General features: G+C 34.6%; 1 protein-coding gene across 1 annotated transcript in view; it reads right to left on the reverse strand.

The window, feature by feature from the left end:
• Positions 1-26,514, reverse strand: part of CSMD3 (CUB and Sushi multiple domains 3) — a 576,871-nt gene that overhangs the window by 270,877 nt on the left and 279,480 nt on the right. Inside the window, exons 13-14 of the mRNA XM_005420686.3 lie at positions 24,225-24,328; positions 18,125-18,237 (exon numbers count right to left, since the gene is read on the reverse strand). Of these exons, the coding sequence (XP_005420743.1) occupies positions 18,125-18,237; positions 24,225-24,328 (217 nt within the window). The remainder of the gene's footprint in view (positions 1-18,124; positions 18,238-24,224; positions 24,329-26,514) is intronic.

Consider the following 26,514-nt stretch of genomic DNA (forward strand, 5'->3'; position numbering starts at 1 on the left):
CAGGAATGGCTGAGGGAGCTGTTTTTGTTTAATCTCTGAGGAGGCTCAGGGGGGACCTCATCACTCTCTATAAGTACCTGAAGGGAAGGTGTAGTGAGGTGGGGGCCAATCTCTTCTGCTATGTCTGCAGTGACAGGGCCAGAGGAAATGGTCTTAAGCTGAGATAGGGGAGATTCAGAGTAGCTATTGGAATAAAAAATTTCGTTGTTAGTGTTGTCAGGTATTGGAATAGGTTGCCCAGGGAGGTGTTGGAGTCACCATCCCTGGGGATGTTAAAGAGGTGTCTGGATCTGACACTGGATGATCTGGTTTGGTAGTTTAGTGTTTGCAATGGTAGTGCTGAGTGAACAGCTGGATTAGGTGATCTTGAATGTCTCTTCCAACCTTGATGATTCTATTGTAAGAAAATGTTGTCCTGGCATGGAAGGTAAGAACTAGTTACTACTTAGAGAACAGAGAGAACAAAACTCTTAACAATTGAGAACATGCCTCAAATGTAATGATTTTAATTATGGTTCACATAATAAGCCAGATATCCTAAATACAGCCATTGTAAATTTATTGCAAAAGACACTTTAAAATAAACTATAGAAATCACGGAGAAAAGATTTCCAGGACCAGTCAGCTAGGTAATAAGCCATGTTAAAGCAAATTAATTTTATATTCCTTAACAAATAGTTGAAGAGATCAAAACCAGAAAACTTCCAATCACTAGTCTATATCTTTATATGATTATTTCTAACCTACAGATGCATTTTGGATAGACAAACAGAAAAAAAACCATGATACTTGTAGAAAAAAACACAAAATAAAACCACTTTTTATAATATTCCTTAAAACAAGGGTGGAAGTGGGGAAGAAAAAGCAAACAGTTTGAAAAAGGCATTGACAATCTTTTTTCAACTCCCTGCTGGGTAACATGAGCATATCACCAATAGGTGTGGGACCTAAAATTGTTGAAAGTGAGTAAAATTTGACCCACCATCTGTTTTTCTTAAAAACAGACAATTAATGATTTAATTGACTTGGCACACCATATATTACAGTACATATGTCACACTAGATGAAGTGATTTGGTTTCTACAAAGTTGTAGAAAAGGTGCCTTGAAGCTTTTAGATTATGCTTTTTTCTTGGTTGTAATATTTTAGAGACCCTTTTTTATTTTGAGAAAAAACTATGCCCAGGGCTTAAATTCTGTCATGTGCAACTTTTAGTCTTTTTAAATGCAATGCTAAAGTAGGAAATAATGCACCATACCGCTATGCCAAATGTTATTTATTACACTGTGTCTGCGCTTTCATTTTATGGAGCCTGGGGCTGAACTGTCAGATTACAGGTGTCCTTTAGGTTAAAATAAAAAGTTAACAGTAGTAATTGCCATGTTAACTGAATACATAGTGTATTCACTACTGCCCAAGTATAAGGCATTTTCCCAGATTATAAGCATACTAACACAATGTACATTTTCAGGATTATTTTTGATTTAATTTATCTATTTCTTACTATACATTTAAGTGGTTAAGCTTAGGAAGAAAAATAACTAATTTGAGGAGAAAATAATATTAGCACAGTACACTCAAATAAAAAAATTGCAACACAGTATCTTTAGGTAGCCATAGTGTTCAATGGTTTCTATCGTTAGATATGAAGTTATTTTTTAACCTAAATATGATCTACAAATGTCATGTAGAAAGCAATCATAACAGTTCTGGTCTAAGGAGTTTCTTACAGTTAGACTTATGATAAGATTTATTATTGCAGCTACGTCCATAACCTACACATATTACATTCATATCTGTTTTAAGTACTTGCAAGACAGAATTCTAAAAAAATCATGGTGCTATGTAATAAATAAATTGGTAACAGCCTCTAGGTCTTGCCAACAAGTGACTCTATTCAACAGCGCACTTCATTTTTATCATTCACAATTAAGGTAATTTTGTTTTCCCCTCAATTTGACCAAAATTTTGAACTGAAAGGTCTTTTTTTCTTCCTTCATTGCTACTGACAATGCTACTACCAAAAAGTTTTAAATTTTCATATAATTCACTACTTTTCAGAAAGTCAAGCACAATTTCTTCCCCTTTTTGAAATTCCTAGTTGTTAAGGCAACCATTTTCTCTATGCACCTATATGTATTTAATGTTAATCTGGTCATTAAAAGCAGTCATTTCTGTAATTATAGTGAACTTTACCAGTTGTCTGGCTTTTCTCTTATCCCTAACTCATCATATGTGAGATGTTGATTACTTGTTTTATCCTCTCAGACTGAAGAAAGAATGCATTTAACATCATTTTTCTCCATAGAACTAATTCAGACACCTATATGTTTCACAATTTTTAATATATAGTGATTATATATATAAATTATATGTGGTCTACTTGTTAGCAATGCATAGACAATAGACTGAAGAGAATTCTGGATTCTGGAGGCCAAGTCTTAAAAGCATTTAAAGTTTCTTTTTAGGAAGGTTATATAGTGTGGTTGCTATCCCATTAATATTAAATGGCTATAAGTGTTGCAATGACCTGCCATGGCAGGGTTCAGTGTTTGGCTGGGCTTGCCTTGGCCAGAGCTGCAATTAAACTGGTTTGAGCCAAAACAGAAGTTGTTTGGTAATGGTGTGACCTATTATCCTGTCTGAGCTTTTGTGCCAGTCATGTGCAGGGAAGCTCTGACTAATGGGGTTAGACATTGCATAATACTTCATAGCCCTTGGTGGTTGTGGAAATAGGGGTGCAAGGTGGGGGAGTGGATTCTGCAAATTCAAAAGACTAACTGGGAATCAAAAAAGAAATAAAAAAAGAAGCCAACAACACAAAAAACCCAATCACAAACAAGCTGGCTGTTTCAAGTGGTATGTAAGGATAGCTGCCTAAGGAGACCCAAAGGAGAAGGAAATATGACTAAGATCATCCTACTCGTCCAAGCACTGAAATCAGGGTGCTGATAGATTGTAGTACATTACTCCCCACTGTCTTCTGCAAGTGGAAGGCAAATGTTAATGTTAGGGCACAAAAAATGTTGTCAAGGTGAACTTCTGGGAAAAGGAACAGATACTAGCAAAGCTATGTGCCATCTTACCTGTACTGTTAATAAAATTCCTCTGTGTTAATTAGATAATCTGAATGCTAGACTTAAAACGTGAATTAGACAAAGGAGAAATTCTTAGTTCTTTTTATATTGTGCTCCCTTTTGCTTATGCTTAGACTGAATGTATCACTCCACTAAAGTGCAAGTTGCTCTTTATCCCTTCCTTTGTCTGGTTGACACAACTCTCATCATCTTAGATGAAATGATCTTCAGATCACCTCCTTGAAATGCCTCCTCAGAGAGGAAGAATTGTAAGCCCCACGATTTTAGGGACAAGGTCTTCAAAATTTCACCAAGTAAAAATTTTTTTAATTCCTTCTTTAAAGTTGCAATAATATCAGTTTATTTCCCTATTTCCAAGAATTCAGTTGAGTTTTAAATAACATCATTAACAGACCTTCTAATTTTCATTATTATTAAATGCCTACTAAAAGTATCTTCCAAGGCTGACTTGTGAACTCATTTGTTTCATGTCATGTAATTAATTTCATCAGGTTAACTTCTGTATTTGTTCAATATTTTACATTAATACTCAGAGAAAGTTGTCATAATATCTCTCTAATTACCATTTAATTAAAATATTGGTCATGACACCTAATTAGTAAAGTTCATTTTCTACACAAATGGGTCTCTGTAACAATCCAAATAGTTCAGCTTAACAGTCTTAAGTGACTAACAAAAGCAGCAATCAAGATTTGTTAGTTTAGAGGCACATCCTCATATCTCTATATTTTCCCAATGAGTTTAAAATGCAGATTTAATTGATGTTATACTCTACGGTTTTATATGTTTTTTTCCATATTAGTTAAAAATTAACAAAAATAACCCAAATCTGCTACCATCTCCAGTTCCATTTAAAAAGAAAAAAACACTGTTATCTGCAGAAATTGAAACAAAGACCTTAAATGCCTTTCTGTATCACCAAAGTTTCTTGAAACTATTTCAAATTGCCAAGACATTGTATTTTCAAGTGCTGCTCTCCTAAGCCCCAGTTACAAGTAGTTCAAAACAACATCCCAAAACTCTGTTTAGCTGAGAAGTCAGCTGTGGTCTTCTTTCATTAGCTGTCTCCATCACCTGTTAATCAGCATTATTAAAGTTTTCGCCATAGAATTATAACTTTGTTCAATTTTATTTTCACAATGCAGTTGTACTTTCACTTAGGTAAAATAACTGAAATTGCACATACATGTTAGATCATTCAACTGCAAAAACTCTGTGTGCATTTTCATTTTTTTTATATTGAAATCTCTTCCCACTTGAGGGGGTCTAATTTTTTCTTTTTTCCCATGGTAAAGAACAAATATAGAACTCTGATTGTTACAAACCACAAAGGAACAGGTATTTTTCTGGTAGTTCTCAACATGACAAAACTAAACCACAGAAAACTGTCTCCAAGGGATACTGGATTGATATAAAATGTCTTTATTGTCAGTATTATGATAAGTAATTTAGAACAAGAAAAAGCTGAAAATAATTTTTAGGGGAATGGCATAAAAAAAGTGCAAGTTTATAGTTCAAAATCCTCATTTTTTCCTGCTTAAAAAAAAATCAAAACATATTTGTTTCTCAGATTATTTCCAGAATTACATACTATATAAATGTTGACAGATCTATTGAACCTGAGGTTTGTGATTCCTAAAGTTAAAAATAGAGTAATAGAAGGAAGCTATAATGGAGAGCATAGGAGAAAGGTTTTTTATCCTCCCATTGCTTTTTCTTTCACTTCAACTCAGAGATTCTAGAAAATAAAGTTAATTCTGAATATTCAATGTATTTTTAGAGTGAATGGGACCAAAGACTGCATCAGAAGCACTAAACTCCACAGCATGTTGTCTGAAAAACCGTAACATTCGCCCAGGCATATCTCCTTGGATCTTCCTAGGATTTCTCTGCCACTCACTTTCTCAGGTATTCAATCAGACTTCATGGATATTCATGAAGTTACAAGGAATGTCAGATAAGCTACTCTCATCTTGTGATACTTCAGCTTAGCAGATCACTTTTTACATGATTTGCAAGACTTTCAATAGGCAAAATATTTCAGCCTAGAGGAAGGGGAGAGGAAAAAAGGAAAAGAAAAGGGGAGAAGAATGAGATGGAAGGTGAGAGTGAGGAAGAGTGGGAGAGAAGGAGAGATTAAAGGAGAGAACAGAGTGGCCCTGGCTAATAAACCTTTTTGTGTAAATGGAAGGACTTTTCTTCAATATCTGGAGAATCCATTAATTGAAATGATAAAAGATATGGACAGATACTAAAACACAGAAATATAATAATGGCAACATTATTATTGTAACAATAATGACAACAAAAAAAAAAGTATGTTGAGCTGTTGATAGAGAAGGTAAGGACTCAGTGTTTAGACACCTTAGCACCACCTTGGAGCACTGGCCAGTCAGTGCAGTATTTTGTTTCCTGATAAAATTGAATCTTTCAGCATCTTTCAACATACTGCTAAAGAAACCCAAAAACTAAAGCTAAAGGCAAAGAGAGATGCCACCCTCTTCCTTTTATTAAAGAAAAAAAATCAAAAACCTAGATTTAGAATTCAAGGATAAAGATGATTGTCTATTTTTTTATGTGACAACACAGAAAAAAAAATCCTCTTGAGATTAGAGATTGGATTTTTGCCTTAGTTTTAAGGAATGCAAATTCACACTATACATCTCACTTCAATAACAGATTTGCACCATGGGGATCAACAATGTGTTATTCCAGAACTTTTCATATGTCATGAGATATTTTACATGTAGAAATACACCACACAGGACTAAAAAAAAGGGGAAAGAAAAAAAGCATTATTTGGGATTTTTATTTCATTTCCATTTTTACATTAAATATAATGATGAAAGGGGATGTTCAGCACATATTTTAGATAGCCAACATGAATTATCAGCATAAATAAGTCTTCTTTTAAGTTAAAACTGTCTTTGTAAAGTCTTTCATATAATTCTCAATTAAAAAAACTAAAAAAAAAACAACTATAAAAGCAAAAAAAAAAAAGGAACATCAAGCAGAAATTCTGGTAATGGCCCCCGTGGCAAAGAAACTATATTTTAGTAAACTGTTGCTTCAGCACCAAAATATATGACAAAAACTTAGTAAAAGTTTGGCAATAACACCAATTACTGTGAAAGTATAGGCTCATCAGTTGAGAAAAATAATAAATTAATTTAATGCAAGGTAATTTAATGATTAGTGCACTATCTGTGCACCATCTTTGGAAGTAAGCATCATCATGTAGTAAGCTGGTGTAATAGTTTTGCCTGGGGTAAGGGGCAGTTTTCTTCCCAGAGGCTCATGGTGCTGTTTCAGATTTGCAATGAAAACAGTATTGATGAGACACTGATCTTTAACCTACTGCTGATCAGTGCTTGCACAGAATCTAGGCCTTGAGTGCTCCTCACCACCCTAATAGTGAGGAGGCTGTGGCAGCACAAGCAGGAGGGGTCACAGCCAGGACAGCTGATCCCAGCTGACCCAAGGGATGGCCCATGGCATTTGATGTCACGCTCAGCAATAAGAGCTGGGAGAAGGAGGGAGACAGGGACCTTCAGAGATACAGAGCTTGCATTCCCACGTACACATTATGAATAACATTGCTAAACATCTGCCTGACAGCTGGAAAAGGAAAATGAGCGCCTAGCTTAGTTTTGCTTGCATGTGCAGATTTTGATTTACTTATTAAACTCTGTCTCAGTCCATGGGTTTTCTCAGTTTTTCCTTTTGGACTGTGTCCCTCATCCTGCTGCAAGGGGTGTGAGCATGTGGGATTTAGGTGCCTGCTGGGGTTAACTGCAATAGTCAAATATAAACAGGCAAATCATTATAGCATTGAAGCATTATAGCCTTCAGGCATTTTCTCTGGAAATATGTTACAGAAAATGCCAACCAACAGCAAACTGAAATAAATGCCAGCAATAAATGCAAGATACACTCTACTCTAATACAATATAAGTAATTAATAGAAATTTCTCAGACTATCAAAATATATGATGAAAAGGCCTGCTGATGTAGTTGTTTTCTAGCATAATAGCACTCACAGAAATTAATTATTGCCATTGAGGAAAAAGAAGGGAAAAAATAATATTCTCAGGGCATATGCTTGGTGATATGGAAAACCCAGAAGACCAAGTTACTAAAGTGTAACATCTCAATCAGTTATGCTTATTGTTTTGAATGTTTCATCTGGAAAAAAATTGAAAAAAAATCTATACATACATACACTTTAAGTCCTGACTGGATTCTAAATATGACCTGCTTGCATGTACCTGACATACTGAAATATACAAAACAAAACAACTACTTCACCCAAGCAAGATGCATTTTCAGCCCTCTGTTCCATGCAATGCCAACAGATGAAGAAATTAAGCAACTACTATGCCATGATGTTAATTCAGTAGATGAACAGATGGAAATCTTACTTCTGTACCCTTTCACAGGCTGATGTAGCAGGAAATGCATCTTTAGTGTTTCGAAAGCTGACATCTCCAGAGACTGCCGCACACAGACCTTCACCACTGCAAGGAAATTGATGCAGTACAGCCAGGAGGGGAGCCTCCATCAACTCAATGCAAGTGTAGTAAAAGGCATGGACTAATCAGGCATGGCAAATTCCCAGTGTTGTAAAATGTGTGGAGCAAAGAGATTTCAAGTCAGGAATCATGACCAGTTGGTAGAGAACACAAAAAAACCCCATATACTGCAAATAAGGAGGTAGATTCACTCAGAGACAAGAAAGGTATTAAGTGCGGACAAAGAGCTCTATATTCCTGACACATTTTAGAGCTCTTCAGGTCAAGATATCCTAACTTCTATTCTATCATGTTGGGCTTTTAAATTCTACCTTTCGCCCAGAAGAATCTTTGAAAAGCATGAATTGCTTTATTATTTGTGTATTCGTTTTTGCTTTCTGTTATAAAGCTGATAAATGCTTGTAACAAAACTCTAATTTAAGCTGTTTTGAACATATTTTTTACTCCCAAATCAAAGAGTAACAGTTACTCCCTTATAACATATATGTTTAATACAGAAGACAACAAAATTGTTTGCAGTTAAATTCACACTGAAATACTGCAGAGAACCAATAAGAGTAACAGCCACTTAGCCCAGTGTCCTGGTATAAGCAGTAGCTAATACTTAGGGACATAGCAAAAGATGACCTTTCTACATGTTAATGTATTCATATTGCCCAACAGACTAAGGTCAGAGCAGTGAAAATCCTTCAATTCTTTATGGATAACACTATTACAAAAGGTTGGATTGCTAAATGCTTTTAATTAAATATTGTAAAGCAGAGAGAATGACCTACAATTTTATTGAACAAAATTAAAAAGTTGTGGGAGTCACCTTCAAATAAAAACTTGTCTGACCAGCTCTCCACTGACAAGAGGGGAATTGTAGAAAACGATTATAAGCCATATGCCACATATGCCACCTTTCTTTTAACCAAACAAAACAATTAAGTACAATTATGAATATTAAATTGACTTGTTGAAGCCAAATAACCCCATTTTAAAATCAAATTGGAGAATATAATATTAAACAGCACTAACATGGAGAATCAGAATAGTTAGGGTAGGAAGAGACCTCTGAAGATGGCCTAGACCAAGCAGAGATGATCTAACCCAATAGCCAAATCAGATTTAAAACTCAACATTCAAAAAGAAGCTTATATGGAAAAAGCACCATTAAATAAATATTTCAGGACATAGAAAGGTGAGATGGAGAAAAAGCATACAATTTCATTTTCTAAGAACTTGCTTTTAGACTGAAGACCTATTTTCACCAACCTGGAAAAGTTAACATAAAAATGAAAGTTTCTCAATACCAAAAAGATACACTTTCCAGAAATTATTTTAAAAGACATCCAAAAAACCCTACGTGAAAATACATTCTAATGCAACGACTTTTAGAGCCACAGCTTATTGTTAGTTTTAAATGACCTGAGAACAATATATTTGCTTTGAAAGATTACAGAGTTACAAGAAATACTGGTAAAAATCTATTGAGAAGCTAAATTCCAGTGGCTGCATGAAATGTTGTGATTTTTTAACCCTCTACTACATTACATTTTTAAGACCTTCTTTATAATGTAACCTGCATAGCCTATTAAGATCTCTGAAATACCATTTAAGATTTTATGAAAGATCACATCTGATGCAACATTGATTTATATTTGTCCCTATAAATTTTATGAAGTATATAATTTTGAATATTTAAAAAGTATCAATTACATAGTAACATTTGACTATTTGTTGGATTGAAAATACATTTGTGTGTTTTGAAATGCACATGTATACAAAAAAATTGCGCACAATCTCTTGATTAAAAATGGCTAGTAGAGCAGCAGTAGTCTTTTTATTCAAACCCAAATGCAAAACATATATCCTGATAAAGATAGGAAATTCCTTGTTTCGGCCATTCAACAAACATGAACTTTTCTAATAAGGAAGATGAACTACTGAAGATTGAAATATTAAAAAACTGGTTGGAAGAAATTAGTAATGAAAAGCTAATATCCCAATAACAACAACAAAACAAACAAAAATAACAATTAAAAACAAACAAAACCACAAAACCCAAACAAACATAAAACCTCAAACAAAACAAAACAACAAAAAACACATCACAAAACTTCAAGGTATGCATCAAACTTTTGGAAGAACTTATTTTCTAGGGAACAATACATGATCATTTGTAAACAGCCCTCTCATAACCCCCAAAAACTACCAACTAGTAACCAAAAACCATAGGTACTCCATCAGCAAGAAGATCAAAAGCTTCCAATTTGCCTAGCTGCTATAAAGCAATAGTATAAAACCTAAATAATTTTTCTGTACCCATGATTCTATGAGAAGAACTTGGGTTGTATTTCAAAGTGCAGGTTGAAAAGCTTAAGAAATGTCCAATTTCTTAAGATGATTTTAGTAGTGTAGGACAGGGATGCAAATACAATTTCTATTTTCAGAAGTAGTTCCAAAAGACACCTGAAAAGTACAGATGTAAACCTGAGATGTAACAAGACTGTAGAAATTATAATTAAGCTTAAATTCAGCTGACACATGGATAAAAATTACATCCGCAAACCACCACGGTTTTTTTAAAGCAAAGTCCTGCTTTATAAATCCACTAATGCTTTCCAGAAAGATTAGCTGGCATAGAGATGAGAGAAATTCAGTTTAGGTATACTATTTGCAGTTCTAAAAGGGCATTTGAGGAAGCCCAAATGGAAGGTTCTTACAGAGATTAGGAACTCTTTCATAAAATGACAGGCTTTTTTTCTGCATGTTAGCTTAAAATATAGTTAGTTGATGGTAAAAGTAAATGGTCAGTTCTGCCAGAGGAGAGAAGTCACTAATGGACTTCTTCTGTATCTAAACTGTTTCGCGGAATCACAGAATAGGTAAGGCTGAAAGGGAGCACAGTGAGTCATCTGGTCCAACCTCCCTGCTCAAGCAGGGTCATCCCAGAGCACAATGCCCAGGAGAATGTCCAGATATTGAATATTTCCAGCTCTTGAATATCTTCAGCGAGGGAGATTCCAGTGCATGGTCACTGCACATTAAAGAAGTTCTTCCTTGTGTTTAGGTGGAACTTCCCATACACCAGTTCTTGCTCATTGCCTCTTGTCCTATTGCTTGGCACCATCAAGTAGAGACTGGATTCACCCTCTGATACCCTCCCTTCAAATACTTCTAGATATTGATGAGATCCCCTCTCCAAGATCTTTTCTCAAGGTTGAACAAGCCCAGCTCCCTCAGTCTTTCCTCATAACAGAAATGCTCCAGGCCCTTAATTATCTACTTTGCCCTTCACTGGACTCGCTCCAGGAACTCCATCCTTTTTTTTTTTTTGCTGAGGATTCCAGAACTGGACAAAGTACTCCAGATGTGCCTTACTAGGGTTGAGTAAAGGGGCAGGATCACCTCTGGTGACCTGGTGGCAATGCTCTTCTTAATGCACTCCAGAACACCACTGGCCTTCTTGGCCACACAGGCACACTGCTGGGCTCGTGGTCAGTTTGTTTTCTAGCAGGACCCCCAGGTCCTTCTCCACAGAGCTGCTTCCCAGCAGGTCAGCCCCCAGCCCATACTGGTCCATGGGGTTATTTTCCCCCATGTGCAGGACCATGCAGTTGCCTTTGTTGAATTTCAAACTCTTCTCTGCCCACCTCTCCAACCTCTTAAGGTCCTTCTGAAGGCCCGGACAGCCCTCTGGGGTGTTGGCCCTTCCTCCCAGCTTTGTGTCATCAATGAACTTGCCAAGGAGGCATCTGCCCCTTCATCCAAGTCATTGATGAATAAGTTAAATTATACTGGGCCCAGTATGGAAACTTGGAGAACACCATTATTGGAAAAACTTCAACTAGGTTGTCACTGATTATGACCCTCTGGGATCTGCCATTCAACCAGTTCTCAATCCATCTCACTGCTCACTCATCCAGTCAATGGTTCCTGATTTTGTCTACCAGGATTTTGTGAGAGACAGCATCAAAACCCTTGCTGAATCCAAGGTAGACAATATCCACTGCTCTCCCCTCATTGATTCAGGTAGTTGTTTCACTGTAGAAGGCAATGTTTGGTCAAGCCTGATTTACCTTTAGTGAATCTATGCTGAATACTAGTGAATACATGCTGAATAATCTAACACTTCTTGTGATCCATACGGATACAGATGGCCCTCAGAATGAAGTGCTCCATCACCTTTCCAGGGATTGAAGTGAGGTTGACTGGCCAATAGTTCCCTGTGTCCTTCTTCTTGCCCTTTTTGAAGACCAGGGTGAGATTTGCTTTTTTCCAGTCCCCAGGCACCTCTCCTGATTGCCAAGACCTTGCAAAGATGACTGTGAGTGACCTCGCTATGGTGTCCAGAAGCTCTCTTGTGGACACATCCTGCCAGAGCCCATGGGCTTGTGGATGTCAAGTTTTCTCAGGTGTTATCTAACCTAATCCTCCTTCACCAAGGAAAAGTCTTCTTTCCAAGACACCTTTACCCTGGTCTGTGTCAGAGAACCCTGAGGGCTGATCACGTTAGTGAAGATTGATGCAAAGAAGGCATTTGATAACTCTGCCTTCTCTGCATCCCCTATTACCAGGGCTCCCCTCAACTTATTAATGGGCCCACATTATTCTTTTGTTTTTCTTTTGTTATTGATGTATTTTAAGAAGCTCTTCTTGTTGTCCTGGATGTTATTGGTCAGATTTAATTCCAGATGGGCCTTGGCCTTCCTGGTCTCTCATTTCTATTTATTCTGACAATCTCTCCATATTCATTCCAAGAGGCCACTTCCATCCCTGCTTTCATCTCCTGTGTATTTCCTGTTTATGTTTGAGTAGTGACAGGAATTCTTTATTTATTCACACACATCATTTGTCCCTTCTGTGTGATTTTTCACTTGTTAGGATGCATCATTCTTGTGCAGGGTTGGATGTGATGCTTGGATATCAACCAACTCTCTTGGACCTCATTTCCCTGTGGTGCCTTTTTCTATGAGATTCTTCAAGGAACATCTCCAAACAGACTGAAGTCATCTCTCCTAAAATCAATGGCTGTAATTTTACTTGCTGCCCTGCTTCCTCCTCACCCAATATTGAACTTCACAATCTCATGTCCACTGCAGCCAAGGCTGCTCCCAACCTCCATATCACCAAAAAGGCCTTCCCAGTTCATTAGAATGAGGTCGAGGAGTACACCATTCCTTGTGGGGTCCTCCAGTATCTGTGTCAGAAAGCTACCACCAATGCTTTCCAGGATCCTCCTGGATTGTTTCTGCTCTGCTTTGTTGCTTGTCCAGCAGATGTCAGGGTAGTTAAAGTTATTGTCTGACAATATATTAGAAGATTGAAAACAAGGCAAGCAGTGAAATGACAAAGCTTGCTGATGATAGCTTACACAAACAGTAATGAGGACAATCACCTGTGAAGAAATAAAGGTCCTGCAAAACCAAGTAGTAAAATGGAAGTAAAATGGAAGATTAAATAGATTGTATTTGCTAGGAAAAAAATGAAAAGGCATCAGATAAAGCTAGTAGAACTACAGTGAACAGAAGGAAATACTTCTTCACTGAAATGTCCTTGCCATAAAATATTTAGAATATTAAAATAATATGTGAGCTTGAGAGGAAAAACAGATGAAATTATGGATGAAAAAGTCCATCAAGTTTTACTTATTCTAAATACACTGGATTTAGGAAGTGTTAGGGAGTAAGAAAACATTTTGTAGAATGTCCTAAACTGTTAGGGAGTAAGAAAACATTTTGTAGAAGTATCTATATAATTTCTTGCTCTTTTTTCCTTATGTTGTATCCAGTTACATGAATCTTTCTTATGCCTCTCTAAAACTGTTCTCATACTCTTTTAATCTAGAGATTACAAATAGGAAATTTTATGTTGAATGCATGGTTTAAAATTAGATAAAAATACTGTTAACATATTTGGATAATGCTGACTGAGTGGGGTCAGAAAAAGTCCGCGGTGAATTGTAGCCAACAAAGCAGGAAGAACACAAGAGTAAAATACACAACCAACTCTATCTTGGCATTAAGTTAACAAGGGGAACTGCCACAAGTTTCTGAAATGGTTGCACTTTTGCTCAATATGTTCAACAAATAGGAATTATCTTGAATTATAAAACTTGCCACAACTTTCAGCAGATGTGGAATCAGTACAGAGAAATGTTTCCTGTATTAGTAAATTGTTGGTATATAGTGTTGCCCAAAAAATAAGTGTTTAAATTTTTGAAAAATACAAAGCAGTATTTGCATTTAAGAATTTGAACTAATCATGAAACTTACATGGATTAAAATAATTTGCATGGATTTTCAACATTACTGCAAATCTCTGCATGTCATTCTGCAAAACAAAGTTTGGATGCACAAGGAATAGAACTGGGGCTAGAACCCAATTAAATAAGCAATTTATATGATCCTGTCTAGTTAATGCACCACAAAACACACAAAAAGAAGAAGCACATGATGAGAAACACAGAGAAGAGTGGACAGAAAGGCAACAGAAATCATCAGAATAGTGAAAATACCATAAGAGAATATACACTGAAATTTATAAAATTGAACAGTTCAGAAAGTAGAAATGTGTCATAGATTTAATTCTTCATTTTGATATGTAGAAAGCAGAAAAGCTTTACTTCCCCCATCCTCACAAAAGGGGGATTACGTAGTATTTAACTAAAGAAACACAGCAACTGTCTTGTGAAACCCAAAACTAAACAATGAAACTGTCCACAGTCTCACTGGCGTTTAGTTGTTGTTTTTGTTTTTGTTTTTTTAATTAGCCAGTAATAGGAACAGTAAAGTTAAAGCTATATTTTTCTCTCGGTAGAATGAACATGAAGACATGTTTCATAGATAGGCTAATTTCACAGTTTGTCAAAGGGAGACCTTCCTGAAGTCTGTGTTATGGTAAATTGTTCTTATTTCACACATTTGAAATCCATGTTTCTAGACATGGGGGACTAACAATGCATTCAGATAATTCAGTATTCTGACACCAATAGAAAAGCAATCACTCTTGGCCAGTTAGTCATGGAAAAATATCTCTGTGCCATCTGCAACAAAAACCCTCAGATGTGTCTAAAACTCAGTGCTTAGTGCTAGGAAAATAGGATAAAATGTGGATCACAAACTCCAGACAGCTGCCCCAGGCTGCCCTAGTATCCCAAAAACTCAGAACAAGACATAGTGCTTGAAGATGAACGTCATGTTTTAAGCAAAAAGAAATCTGAAATACTGGATGTCAGAGTGTAAATCTCATATCCTAAAGTTCAATCATCATTGTGGAAAATGGTTAGTTTTGTCTGGTCTGTTTCAGAAGATTCAAATCTGACCTAAACAGAAGTTCAGCTTTCCCACATGATGCTGATAAAGCCAATTTTTACTATATTTACATTACTATGTTCATTCCCTACTGCATCTTTTCCTACTATTTTACACCATGACTATTTACATTATTTGTTAATCCAAAAATTTTTGTTATACAGTTTATGTTGAAACACTGTATAGGGAATATTTTATATTTAATCTTTCACACACATCCAAAGTTACAAAAGGAGACAAGTGGGTATGAAAGCTATTAGACTTTATATTCTCACATATAATTTTTCAGGAACTATAATATTCTATTGCTAGATTATAAAGATTTTGTGAAATCAAAATCTGCAAAATCTTATCTCAGAAAAATGGGTTTCTTTGAAGGCTCTGCCATAAGTTTGTTTGTCTCATATTTTGTGCAGCTGTTTTATACTCAATTATAGATGAAGACCATTCAGTTGCAGTGTTTGAGTATGTTGGAGATTGCTTCTCTACTACTACTGTTTAGCTACATACTTCTTTTGTCTTCACCATGGCTTTGAGAATAGAAGTACTACTGTGACAATATGGTACCATTTCCTGAAATATTGAATGATCCTAAGCATTCATTAAACACTCCAGCATTTAAAACTATCAATTTGTGGTTTCTTTTCATAGTAATGATACAGGAAGTCTTAAAATCCATTATTTATTTGTTTTACTTGTTAACTACACAACCACCAAAGTCTGATCTCATTTCTAAAGAAAGGTTTTCAAATAATCCCTAAAATTATGATGTGAAAATAATTCAGTTAACTTTCTAAATATTCCATGTTTTACTTAATAAAGCTACACATACATTTGAAGCATGAAACAGACCCAAAACAGTTTATACTACAGTGGCTAAGAGATAAAATATTATCTATAGTGAGGCAGTGCTTGTATTTCTGTCCTGTCTAATCCCTATATTAAATATTCTACCTTTTTAAGTAGTGTTATTTTATACGAGACGGAAAAGAGATTTCAAAACAACAATGAATATTTATTTATTTTAAAATAGTCTCACAAATATTTAATTTTTAATATTTATAATGTTATCCAGCTATTAAAAACCATAAAATAGCTCCATGTGCAACACCTCAATGTGTAAGTAAACAAAATGTCAAAAAATCTTCCTAGATTTTATCAAATGGCAGATACATAAAAGAGGATCATCTGTTAGTTTTTGTAATAACATAACTTAAAAGTATTACTCAGCTAAAAACTGATAAATACAGATGTATTTAAAAATTAATTTGTCTATTTCTATCGCTAAAAATGATGTGGCATATTCAGTGCTATTCCAGTCAGAAAGGAGGTGTCCTTCTATCTTGCCCTGTAAGCAAGTATACCATTTTGGGGAACAGTGGGAAAAGGGCACTGGGTGATGACACTGGTGGTGATGACATCCCATAACTTTTTATTCCTCATATTCCATGTAGGAATTGGAACAATCTTCAAAATGCCCAGAATCAGATGCAAATGTCACTAAGATTTAAGAATGTCTTCATGAATTTTGATGGGATGAGGCATGGATGTCTCCACTACATCTAGTTAGTTGAGTCTGAGGTGGTGGTGGGGAATCCACAAAATAAACCCAAACAGAAAAAAAGGAGAAAAAAAAAAAGGCAATCCCCCCACACAACCACCACCACAGAGCACATATTCATTGTTCGATTCATTCAAATGCTATTTAGTGAACTAACAAAAATTACCATTGTAGGGCAAGAGAGAAATAGATTCAATATCTAGGCATACAATCACTAAGTTGATTATATGGAGATGCTGTTGTGAATGTTCACCCTTTCTGTATCCTTTTACCTATTCATATTCAACTAATTTTATTCTTGCAGAACTATGGCTTCTAAGAATAAATGTAACTCATGAATAAAAGAAGATATAGCATATAAGAATAGACAATAATCCTCTGCCTTCTGCAAACTAAAACTGCTGCAAGTAATACTAATTTTATCAGGAAAGAGTCATGTAAATAAAAGAATTGACAACTTGAGCTCTGCAAGTTAGAGTTCAGATCTAAACCCCATCCTTTTCCACTCAAATAGGGTTCTAGTTTTGCTGTATTAGGAAATTATTAAACTTGTTTATACTAATCCTTCACTTGCCCCTTTCAATAGCCTGAATTTGGAAATCCTAGGTCTTAATTATTGCCATGCAGCAAAGTACTAAGATCTTCTTACCCTAGACCACCAGATATGAATATCCAGAGTGCACAAGTGCACTTGTACCACACCACTGTGGAGCTTTACTTTACACTACAGGAAAGTTATGGACAAAAAAATAAACCACCCCAGCAAGTCACACTGTGCAGGTTTATTCACAATATGCTCATTTACTCCATCTGCCGATTCTCAGCAACATCAGCTCCATTTCTAATATGCACAGTCACTGGTTTAACTTTTGTCTCCCGTCTCTCATTTTCTGATGAATAATCGTACTTTCTATTATCTGTTTTTGGTGCTAGACAGCAACCATGCAATCAATAAAGTTCTTGTAAGAAAGACATACATCTATTTCAAAGGTACTATAAAAAAACACCCAACTAATTCTTTAATAATACAGAAATGCATGTATATGTATATAAATGTTATACTTTAGCTTTTTTTTTATTTTGCTGTTCATGCTCTATAAAAACTCTATGCCCTTCCAGAGGTATCAAATAGCAACAGATTGTTTATATAGTGCATTATGTACTTCAAGACCATAAAGAATAACATTATTAGGTTTTTCTTGGTCCTGGCTCAAAACTTAGTAGTAATTCAAGTTGTTCACTCTGTGTTTTTCTTATGTTATGATAGACATTAATTTTCAAAAGAATGTAGGAAGTATTAATTTTGTTTTACTCATTCATCTTTAAATAAGCACAGAATTAATTCATTTTAATAGTTGCCAATATTAAATAAGAGAAAATAAGAGTAAAGGTATATGTCAAAACTCAATTGCTGTAACAATACATCAAACAAATGCTCGCAGTTTCATGTAACACAGCACCTTTAAGAAAACTTTTTTTTTTTTTTTTTACAATTCAGCTTATATTTTTCTTCTTTTTAAAACTGACAGAACTGGAAATAGAATGCATCCACTCACTAACATGAAATAAAAACATTCCATAATATTGGCTTAGTTTTTGGTACACCATTACATTTGCTTCCAATGATGTCATTACCTTTGTAGTTGACCTTGAAACCAATTGAGCCCACACTTTCATCCGTTTGAAGGTGCAACCACATCTGATTGCTCATGCTCACAATTAAGTCTGGTACAAAGCTCCCGGTTAACCTATAGATAGAAGAAAATTTCTGTAAAGCCATTAAGCCTTAAGGAAGGAGAATTTTTTTTTCTTTTTGTAAGAAATCTAAATAACTGCCAAGCATTTTTTTTAATATTCACTTTCAAATTCATTGCATTCAGCTCACACTAAATTAGTTATTTACTAGATGGCCCGCCAAGACAGCTCTCACATTTCCAATGACTGGAAATTTGATAGTAGTCTATAAACACATGCAACTACTACTTATGTTGTATTGAAATATTTCATCTCACTTTCAGTTGCTGCTTCAGAAAGAAATACAACTTCCTTAATCCTTAACCTCATCTGACAATCCAGTGTCCATTACTCAGGTACATGAAGGCATATCAATGGCATTAGAAGCCCATAATGAGGCATTAGAGTGATTCCTTGATTTTTCTAGTATGCAACTACCCACTTTGAAATACATGTCTTCCATATTTAAAAGAAAGCTGTCATTTTAAAGTAGCAACATTATGATGAAGGCTCCTGTGTTCCCTGCACTCTCTCACCTCCTCTCATCATCTCTTCTACAACAAAGGAAGAACAGCCTAAAAATGCTCAGCTGTTGTCTATTCCTTAAGAAAACTAACAAATGTCACAACTATAAAACCTTCTACTATTACAGGGTGCTGATTAATAGAAAGAAGTAAACTTGATTTTTATTCTTTTCTTTTTTAAAAAATTTAATATTGTTTGCAAAAACTTGCAAATCAGCGGAATCCTAAATGTTGATTCTATTTGCTGAATGAACAGTGTGATAGCAATAAGGCAATGTTGTGAAAGCTGCAGTTTTATGTTATATTGCATTTTTTTTCCCAAAATTTTGTCTCATATTTTGTTATAGTTTATTATCTGAAATGAAATGCTGAACAGTTTCCAGATATTTTTATTCTTGTAAAGTGGATCACAAGAACAATACTGTATAGCAGTGAAAACTGTTCATTTTTTGAAGTTCTAACCATTCTTTAAAGCTAGCTGAAACTTAAAATGGACTATTTTAAATACATTTTACAGTTAATTTTAGGCCTTCCCTCTGGTCTTTTTTAGCTTCCTTCTCTATTAAATAGTCTGCTGTGGGAAAAAAAACCCATGTCTGTTTCCCACATCTGTGTTCACAGATGGAGCTACTAGAAAGACTCTTGCCAGAACTGAACAAGTAAATGCCTGGCCAAAATAACATATTAACTGCTCATTCCTGCACTAAGGGAAAGTGTCTTCAGTGAGTTCAGTCTTTGCCAAATTAGTAGATTAACAGTATGTTTTTGAGAAACCACACTGATGTAAAGGCTAACAGAGTTTTGTAATTGTCACTGGTGACTGACAGTATGTATTTTGAATATTAAGGGCATTGAGAATATTAATCTCTCTGTTGTGTCAGACAGAATAATTTCCATAAAAAAATCTCCATCAAAATGTTCAGCGTTCCCATTTTCTGAAATTAATTATACATACTTTTTTTTCATCCATATTTTTACAAGAAATACTTTCCAATTAAATAATACAGGAAGAAAAAATATTGAAAATACATTTATGAAAAAAAAAGAATCAAGAGAACAGAAAAATCACTTGTTGATCTATCTTTTAAGTCCTTTTTTAAGTCCCTGTAAAACATTTAGGAATGGGCCACAGAGCTATAAGATCCAGAAAACCATTATTATATGAAGGAAGCTATTTGAAAAAAATAATGAAAGTCTGCAGTGGAGAATTATTCTTTCTGTCCTTCTGGGGATTTATGTAGGTTCCTCTACCCTGGATTCAGTACCTAGATTCCTCTCCTGGAAGTACATGTTCCCTTTTAAGAGCTGAATAGTGAACACTGAGAGCAGTAGAAATGGAAGTATGTGATTATGATGTCTCCCTTTTTATTAAACAGCTTAACAGTTACAACACTCAGCAGGGTGTTTTCCAGTTCTTCCTCTACAACTCCAGAACTACTCCTCCCACATCCTAGTGACATATATTCTCCCCTGAGAGAGTACACTGAAGACTGGGTTTGAGGACATTCAGAAGATTGTGACACTCTCCATTTGCTGAAGACAACCTGTAATATGAGATTAGACACATACACACCCAACACAGCAAGCATACTAAAAGATTGAATTTCACGATTTGTATGCTGGATTTTCAAAGGCATATTACAGGAACCAGTGCCTAGATGGATATTGCATTAAAAGTCACCTGCAGTATTTGTCAGACCAAGCTGCTGAGAGCAAACTTCCAAACATCCTGAAAAAGTGCTGTGACTGATGTATGAGTCACCATTTATTTTCCTTCTTCCCCTCTATCCCTTGGCAGCAACACTTAACATTGCTCCACCTTGCATTTTAGTTTCATAAGAAAGCATTAAGAATGGCTTCATATCAGTCATCTTTTCAAACTGACTAAAAATATTATAGCAATCAGGTTTAAGTTCACTTGGGTGCCAGGCTCACCAGGCTGGAGCAGACTGTCACGTTGCTGGGTGCATGGATATACAGGCTCAGAATCACAGGCACCAGGGAAACTTAATGGCAAGTACTGAAAAGGCTTTGGAGTTTAGCTCCTTCTCTGCTTTACATCAGCAGAATAGGAATAATCAGGACTGCAATTATCAATTTAGGAACCTAATTCTATTGAAATGCCACTTAACTTCCGTTTTTGCTTCTCAACCTTCCTATCAAGCAGTGCCCAGTAAAACTAGCAGATTTAACACTTGGATAATTTTTTTATTAACCCTGATAAATTGGTAGAGAAATGTTTTCACATTATTAACACATAAAGGAGACAAATTTAAACCAATGTTCTTTAGCAATTTTCCAGGGGAAAGATAATTATTTTAAAATTTAAAACACAAAAATTAAATGATACAACAGCTGATTTATTTGCTATGCATCATATCTCAGACAAGGTCTGCATGGCTCACAGGAGAAAAGATTTACATGGTTTTTATAGTACTTAATTATCTTCCATCTTCTGTGTAATTTTTAATGCATTTTAACCTTAATAATTTCACCATTGATACTTCTGATCACAGAATAATGATTCTATGAGTAAACAAAAATATACTTGTGGCTTATTGTATAATGTTACTTAATATTAAACCCCAATAAATTAATGGAGTATTTTTTTGCTTTTCCAGGATCTTCATAGTAATAATTCTTTAAAATTTACCTAGTTAGTTACAGTTATTGTATGTTAAGACTACACAGTTCTAATTAACTTTTTTAATTTAAAAAAATACTCAGGATTCTTTATGTTTGTGGCAAGTTTAATAGTTTTTAATAATTCCATCATTCCTCCCCAACCTAAGGTACATCATCAGAAATACTTTTATGAAATGCTAACATCTTCAATGAAATACAATCTGGGCAGACTGTTCTAACATGTAACTCAAAATTTAAAATATTGGACTTTGCCTTAATGCATTACTGTAAATTAGTAACAATACTTTAGTTAAACTTTAATAAGAACTTATAAATTGGCACTTAATGAAGGTTCTTTCCACAAGAGAGACTATTCCATACAGTTTAGGAATTTAAGAATAGACGAAACTAAATTCTAGCATTGTCAGCAATATTTTTTTAATGATTAGTACTGCTTAAAAAGTATAGATTACAGTACTTCCACACGTCTCAATTTATTAGTGGTAGCAATTAATTCACCTGCAATCCATTAAGAGACTGCATTATCCTAAAGAAATTGCACCATAAATACCTGGCCAAATGCTGGTCTTTTCATGAATAATAATCCTGGAATCAGATATTAAGTTGGAAAAGACCTGTAAGATCACCAATGCAATGGTTAAACCAACATTGCCGAGTCCACCACTAAACCATGTCCTTAAACATCACATCTACACATGTGAACACCGCCAGGGATGCTGACTCCAATACCTCCTTGGGCAGTCTCATCCAGTACTTGACATTGGAACAATGTCCAATTCTTCTGATATTAGTCAGGAAAAAAAAAGCTGAAGACAGTGTTTCCCCCAATACGCGAGAGAGGAGAACTGGTGACAACAGATCTGGAGAAGGCTGAGAACTTGAGAAAGTTCTTTGCCCCAGTCTTTGTTGGCTGTCAGGCTTCCCATTTCTCTCAAGTCCTTGATCCTCTACGTGGGATTTGGGGGAGAGAGGTCACTCGCACTGTAAGCACAGAGCAAGTTCAAGACCACTTGATGAAACTGAAAAGTCACAAGTCTATGGGGCCTGATGACGTGCATCCCAGGATCATAAGGAACCTAGCTGATGTTGTTGCCAGGTCACTCTCCATCTCTGGAAAAGTGAGGGCAGTCACATGGTTACATGGTAGGAAGGAGAAAAACATCTCTCCTGAGAGAAAGTAAGATCCGGGGAACTACAGACCCATGAGCTTCAGCTCTGTGTTTACCCTCCAGCAGATAGACACTCCTGTCCATCTTGGTGTCATCTGCAAACTGACTGAGGGTGCACTCAAACCCCTTGTCCAGACCATTAATAAAGATATTAAACAAAATAGAACAAAACAGAAAGGATAGAATGATTACAAAACCAATTAAAAATAGAAGGCCAGATAATTTATCCTCTGGATGATAAATCTAAAGGGGAATTCATTAGAAAAATATGTAAATCTTAGAAAAATTGCATTTCTGTTCAAATTTTTTCAATTACTAATATGAATGAGGTAAAATTAGGACAGAAAAAGAGGCAAAGCTTGGGTTTATTGTACTCAAATGAAACTAATTCTTGATATTCTTATGGTGAATAATGGAAAACTAAAATATGTAAAATTTTTAATACATTTCCAATAAATATACTGCAGGGAATATAATTCTAAAGAATCCTAATTTTATTATTCTTTTGTTTTATGATTAAATATATTTTGTACTAAACTTGTGTTACATTCTTATCTATATTTCAGTTATTAACTCATTTGAACTAATTACAACATCAGGTATTTGCTGAAAGGTCAGTTTATTTAAAATTAACAGCTAAATATTATTTGGCCTTTAAAAAATATTTTCTAAATAGCAGATAATGCCTTACAGGCAATTTACGTTTTTTAAGCATTAAATAACTTTTTTTTCTTTTAATAAAATTTACTCAGACTTGAAAAAGTAAATGCAATGTACTTTAAAAGACATTAATTTCTCCTACATGACTGATTTATTCAGACTAGAACTAGAGTTATATAAAATGATTCATTGTGAGGCCTAATTACAGTGTTCTGCATATTTTCAAGTCACTGTGGAACAAACAGAATTGCTGACTTATAACACTGTCTTGAAAATTTTACAATCTAATACAATTCTGGATTTGTCTTGGGAGAATTGTTATTATTATTGCCACAAGCTAAGTATTTGAGAAGTATGGATTTTAAGTTAATCAATGATTGTTAACAATATTATATACCTATATATCTCGGCTCACACGTTCTAGAAAATATCTCTGTGAATGATAAAAATCTATTCAATACTCAATGCTGTTTTGAAAACTGTGGTTTAGGTAACACTCTATTCAGCCTTTCTCTGTAGTAATTTTCTTCACTATGTTAACTTGTTCTTCTGAGTTATCTATAATAATCACTAAGCAAATTAAGGTCAAGACACTATAGTACATCTTTCGTCATGCTAACCTTGCTAGAGGACTGTAAAATTTGTGCACGAATTGCCCATATATCTATTTTCAATTATGTTCTTATACACTTTTAATTTGAGAACACACAAAAGGGCGAACAATACTTCCTAAAATTTACATATCTAAATGTAAGTGTCCACACCATGCCTTTCAAACTTCTGATTTGAGTTCATCTTTTTCTTTTGTGATGTCTAGGTCATCTCTTTCTGACTTCAGAACAGTAAACATATAGCAATATATTTAAACTGTCACCTTTAATAATTTTAGAAGCTCACTTAGTTTTTGTTCAGATTTATCTGATTCAAATAATTATTTAGTCTCATCAAAACACATTAATGACATTCTTCAATGTACACAAACTGTAAATGTAAAAGACTTACACTTGAAGTACAGTTTTAGGATCTCCCACTTCTCCTCCATCACCAATTGTCAGTGTGTCATAGCCAATCTCCAGATCAAATTCTTCAAAATTTATCTGAATAACCTACAAAATAAAATAAGTAAGTATATTTTAGAAATAAAGGTACTTGAGAGATGAGTCTTCAAATTAAATTTTTCAGCAGTGTAAATAAAAGTGATCTTCCAATTAATAATTCCATGTAAGTTTAGCATATTTCACAATAAATTAGTGTAATTAACCCCTAGTTTTTGATTCATGAAATGTGAATTATAATAAACCTTTAGATATCATCACTCTGCTGACCTCCTCAAAACACCATGATTTCACTTATTTATGTAGTTGTTACATGTTTATTACAGTTGTGGATAATCACATTACGTTTTGATTACTATATACTCAAAGGGCAAAAAAACTAATTGCCTTATGTGCAGTACTACTGTCTTCAAATATCAACTAAATAATTGTACATCATTAAGTAAATGCAGTGAAGGTGAAGAATATAATTTACTCCTGACCTGTATAATCTGGCTCAAGTAGGATAAAGAGGTATGAAAGGTAAAAGCAATTCTATTAATTCATGAAGTTCAGCAAAATACAACTATCAGAATCATGGCCATTTTTAATATCCTGTAAATTAAATCACTCTATGCATATTTATGCTGAAGGATAAAAATTTCTGCAAAAAGAAAAGAAAAGAAAAGAAAAGAAAAGAAAAGAAAAGAAAAGAAAAGAAAAGAAAAGAAAAGAAAAGAAAAGAACATTGTTTCCACCCATGTATTAATCATGGTAACTCTGTCTTTAGTTCCTCAAAATTTCATATGGATAAAAATGACAGAATACTTATATGTAGGAATTTTAATACTGTAATAAATCATCTTTTATTACAGTTATAATTGAGAACTGAGAGCATTTGCGCTTAAAGATGTGGATGCCATTCTGATGGATTATTATCATGTCCTTGAAAGCTCCTGTTCCTTTGTTACACTGGGGTTCTGGTAATTGAAGGAGGACGTGTTTCCATGAGCAAAAGCCAGTACAGGCAAGCTGGAAAACTGACGTATGTTCCAAGGACTGCAATTTGTTTCAAAGGGAGGAGAAACACTTTCCTTTACAGGTCTAAGTGGTGACATAAGCACACTGAAGAACAGCCAGTTTGGCACATGCACATATATAAATGCCTGTGTGTGCATGTACATGTGTACATATATGTGTGCCATACCCCAGGGACTGCAGCCAAGTACAGAAAGTTAAGAGGGTGCAGATGAAAAGGATGTGGAAAATTGCACAGGCAAGCAGCTGATTTGCTCTAATTGAGTAAAGAGGAGAAAACCACACATAAATCTTCTTAATCTTCTTAGTTGAAAAAAATATTCTGGATATTTTGTGCTGCTCTAGCCACAAAATTTGTAATACTAGACATATGAATTTAAACTGAAATCCATAACTGCATTTAAGGCTGACACATATTTCACTCAGTACTTAAAAAACAACCAACCAAAAACAAAACCCCCAAAACCAACTAAAAAAAAAGTCATTATTTTTGGTCCACTTTTAAATTCTGTGCAACTAGATGTGCAGCTACATCAGAACAGAAGACTCCACAATAAAACATGTGCAAATAATGTTAGTATTGAATACATCTTGAAAGCATATTTCACTTACAAACAGTAAAATACATTTTGAAATATTATTGCAGCAAATCCATCAATACTATTTGCATAATAAGAAGAAAAGGAAGATAGTATAAAAATTGTATAACTAATTAATGATCAGAAATCTTAATCGTGTTTTCCATTAAACACATGAACAAATCTAATTTCACTATCAGATTTTTTTGTAAATGCAATGGTAATATTTTTTTTAGATTAAAATCATTCTAGATATTTTATATTAGTTGAGTACCACCAAATTGATAAAAGGCATCTGTTCCTTTGTAATAGAAGTACTTGTCTTCATAAGCTGTATCAGAAAGCTAAAACAGATTTTCTTTATCACAATCAACATTATCCCTTGTGATATGTATTTCATCAGAGGAGAAGATAGAGGTTAAGGAAAATATAACTTTCAAGTTATAGGATTTTTAAACTAGGAATGACAAAAGATGTTTTCTTTATTTCACTGTAGAAAAGTAAGATCTTTGTCATTCTTTTTTAACAATGCCTATAAATAAAAAAGTAAGAAAACTCTGAAAAATATCTGTCTCATTGAAGAATATTGTGGAACATGAAAAAATAATCAAAACTGATATTTTTGTTCAAAGCATAGGCTTC

The sequence above is a fragment of the Geospiza fortis genome, unplaced genomic scaffold (assembly GCF_000277835.1).
Source record: "Geospiza fortis unplaced genomic scaffold, GeoFor_1.0 scaffold111, whole genome shotgun sequence".
Taxonomy (NCBI): Eukaryota; Metazoa; Chordata; class Aves; order Passeriformes; family Thraupidae; genus Geospiza; species Geospiza fortis.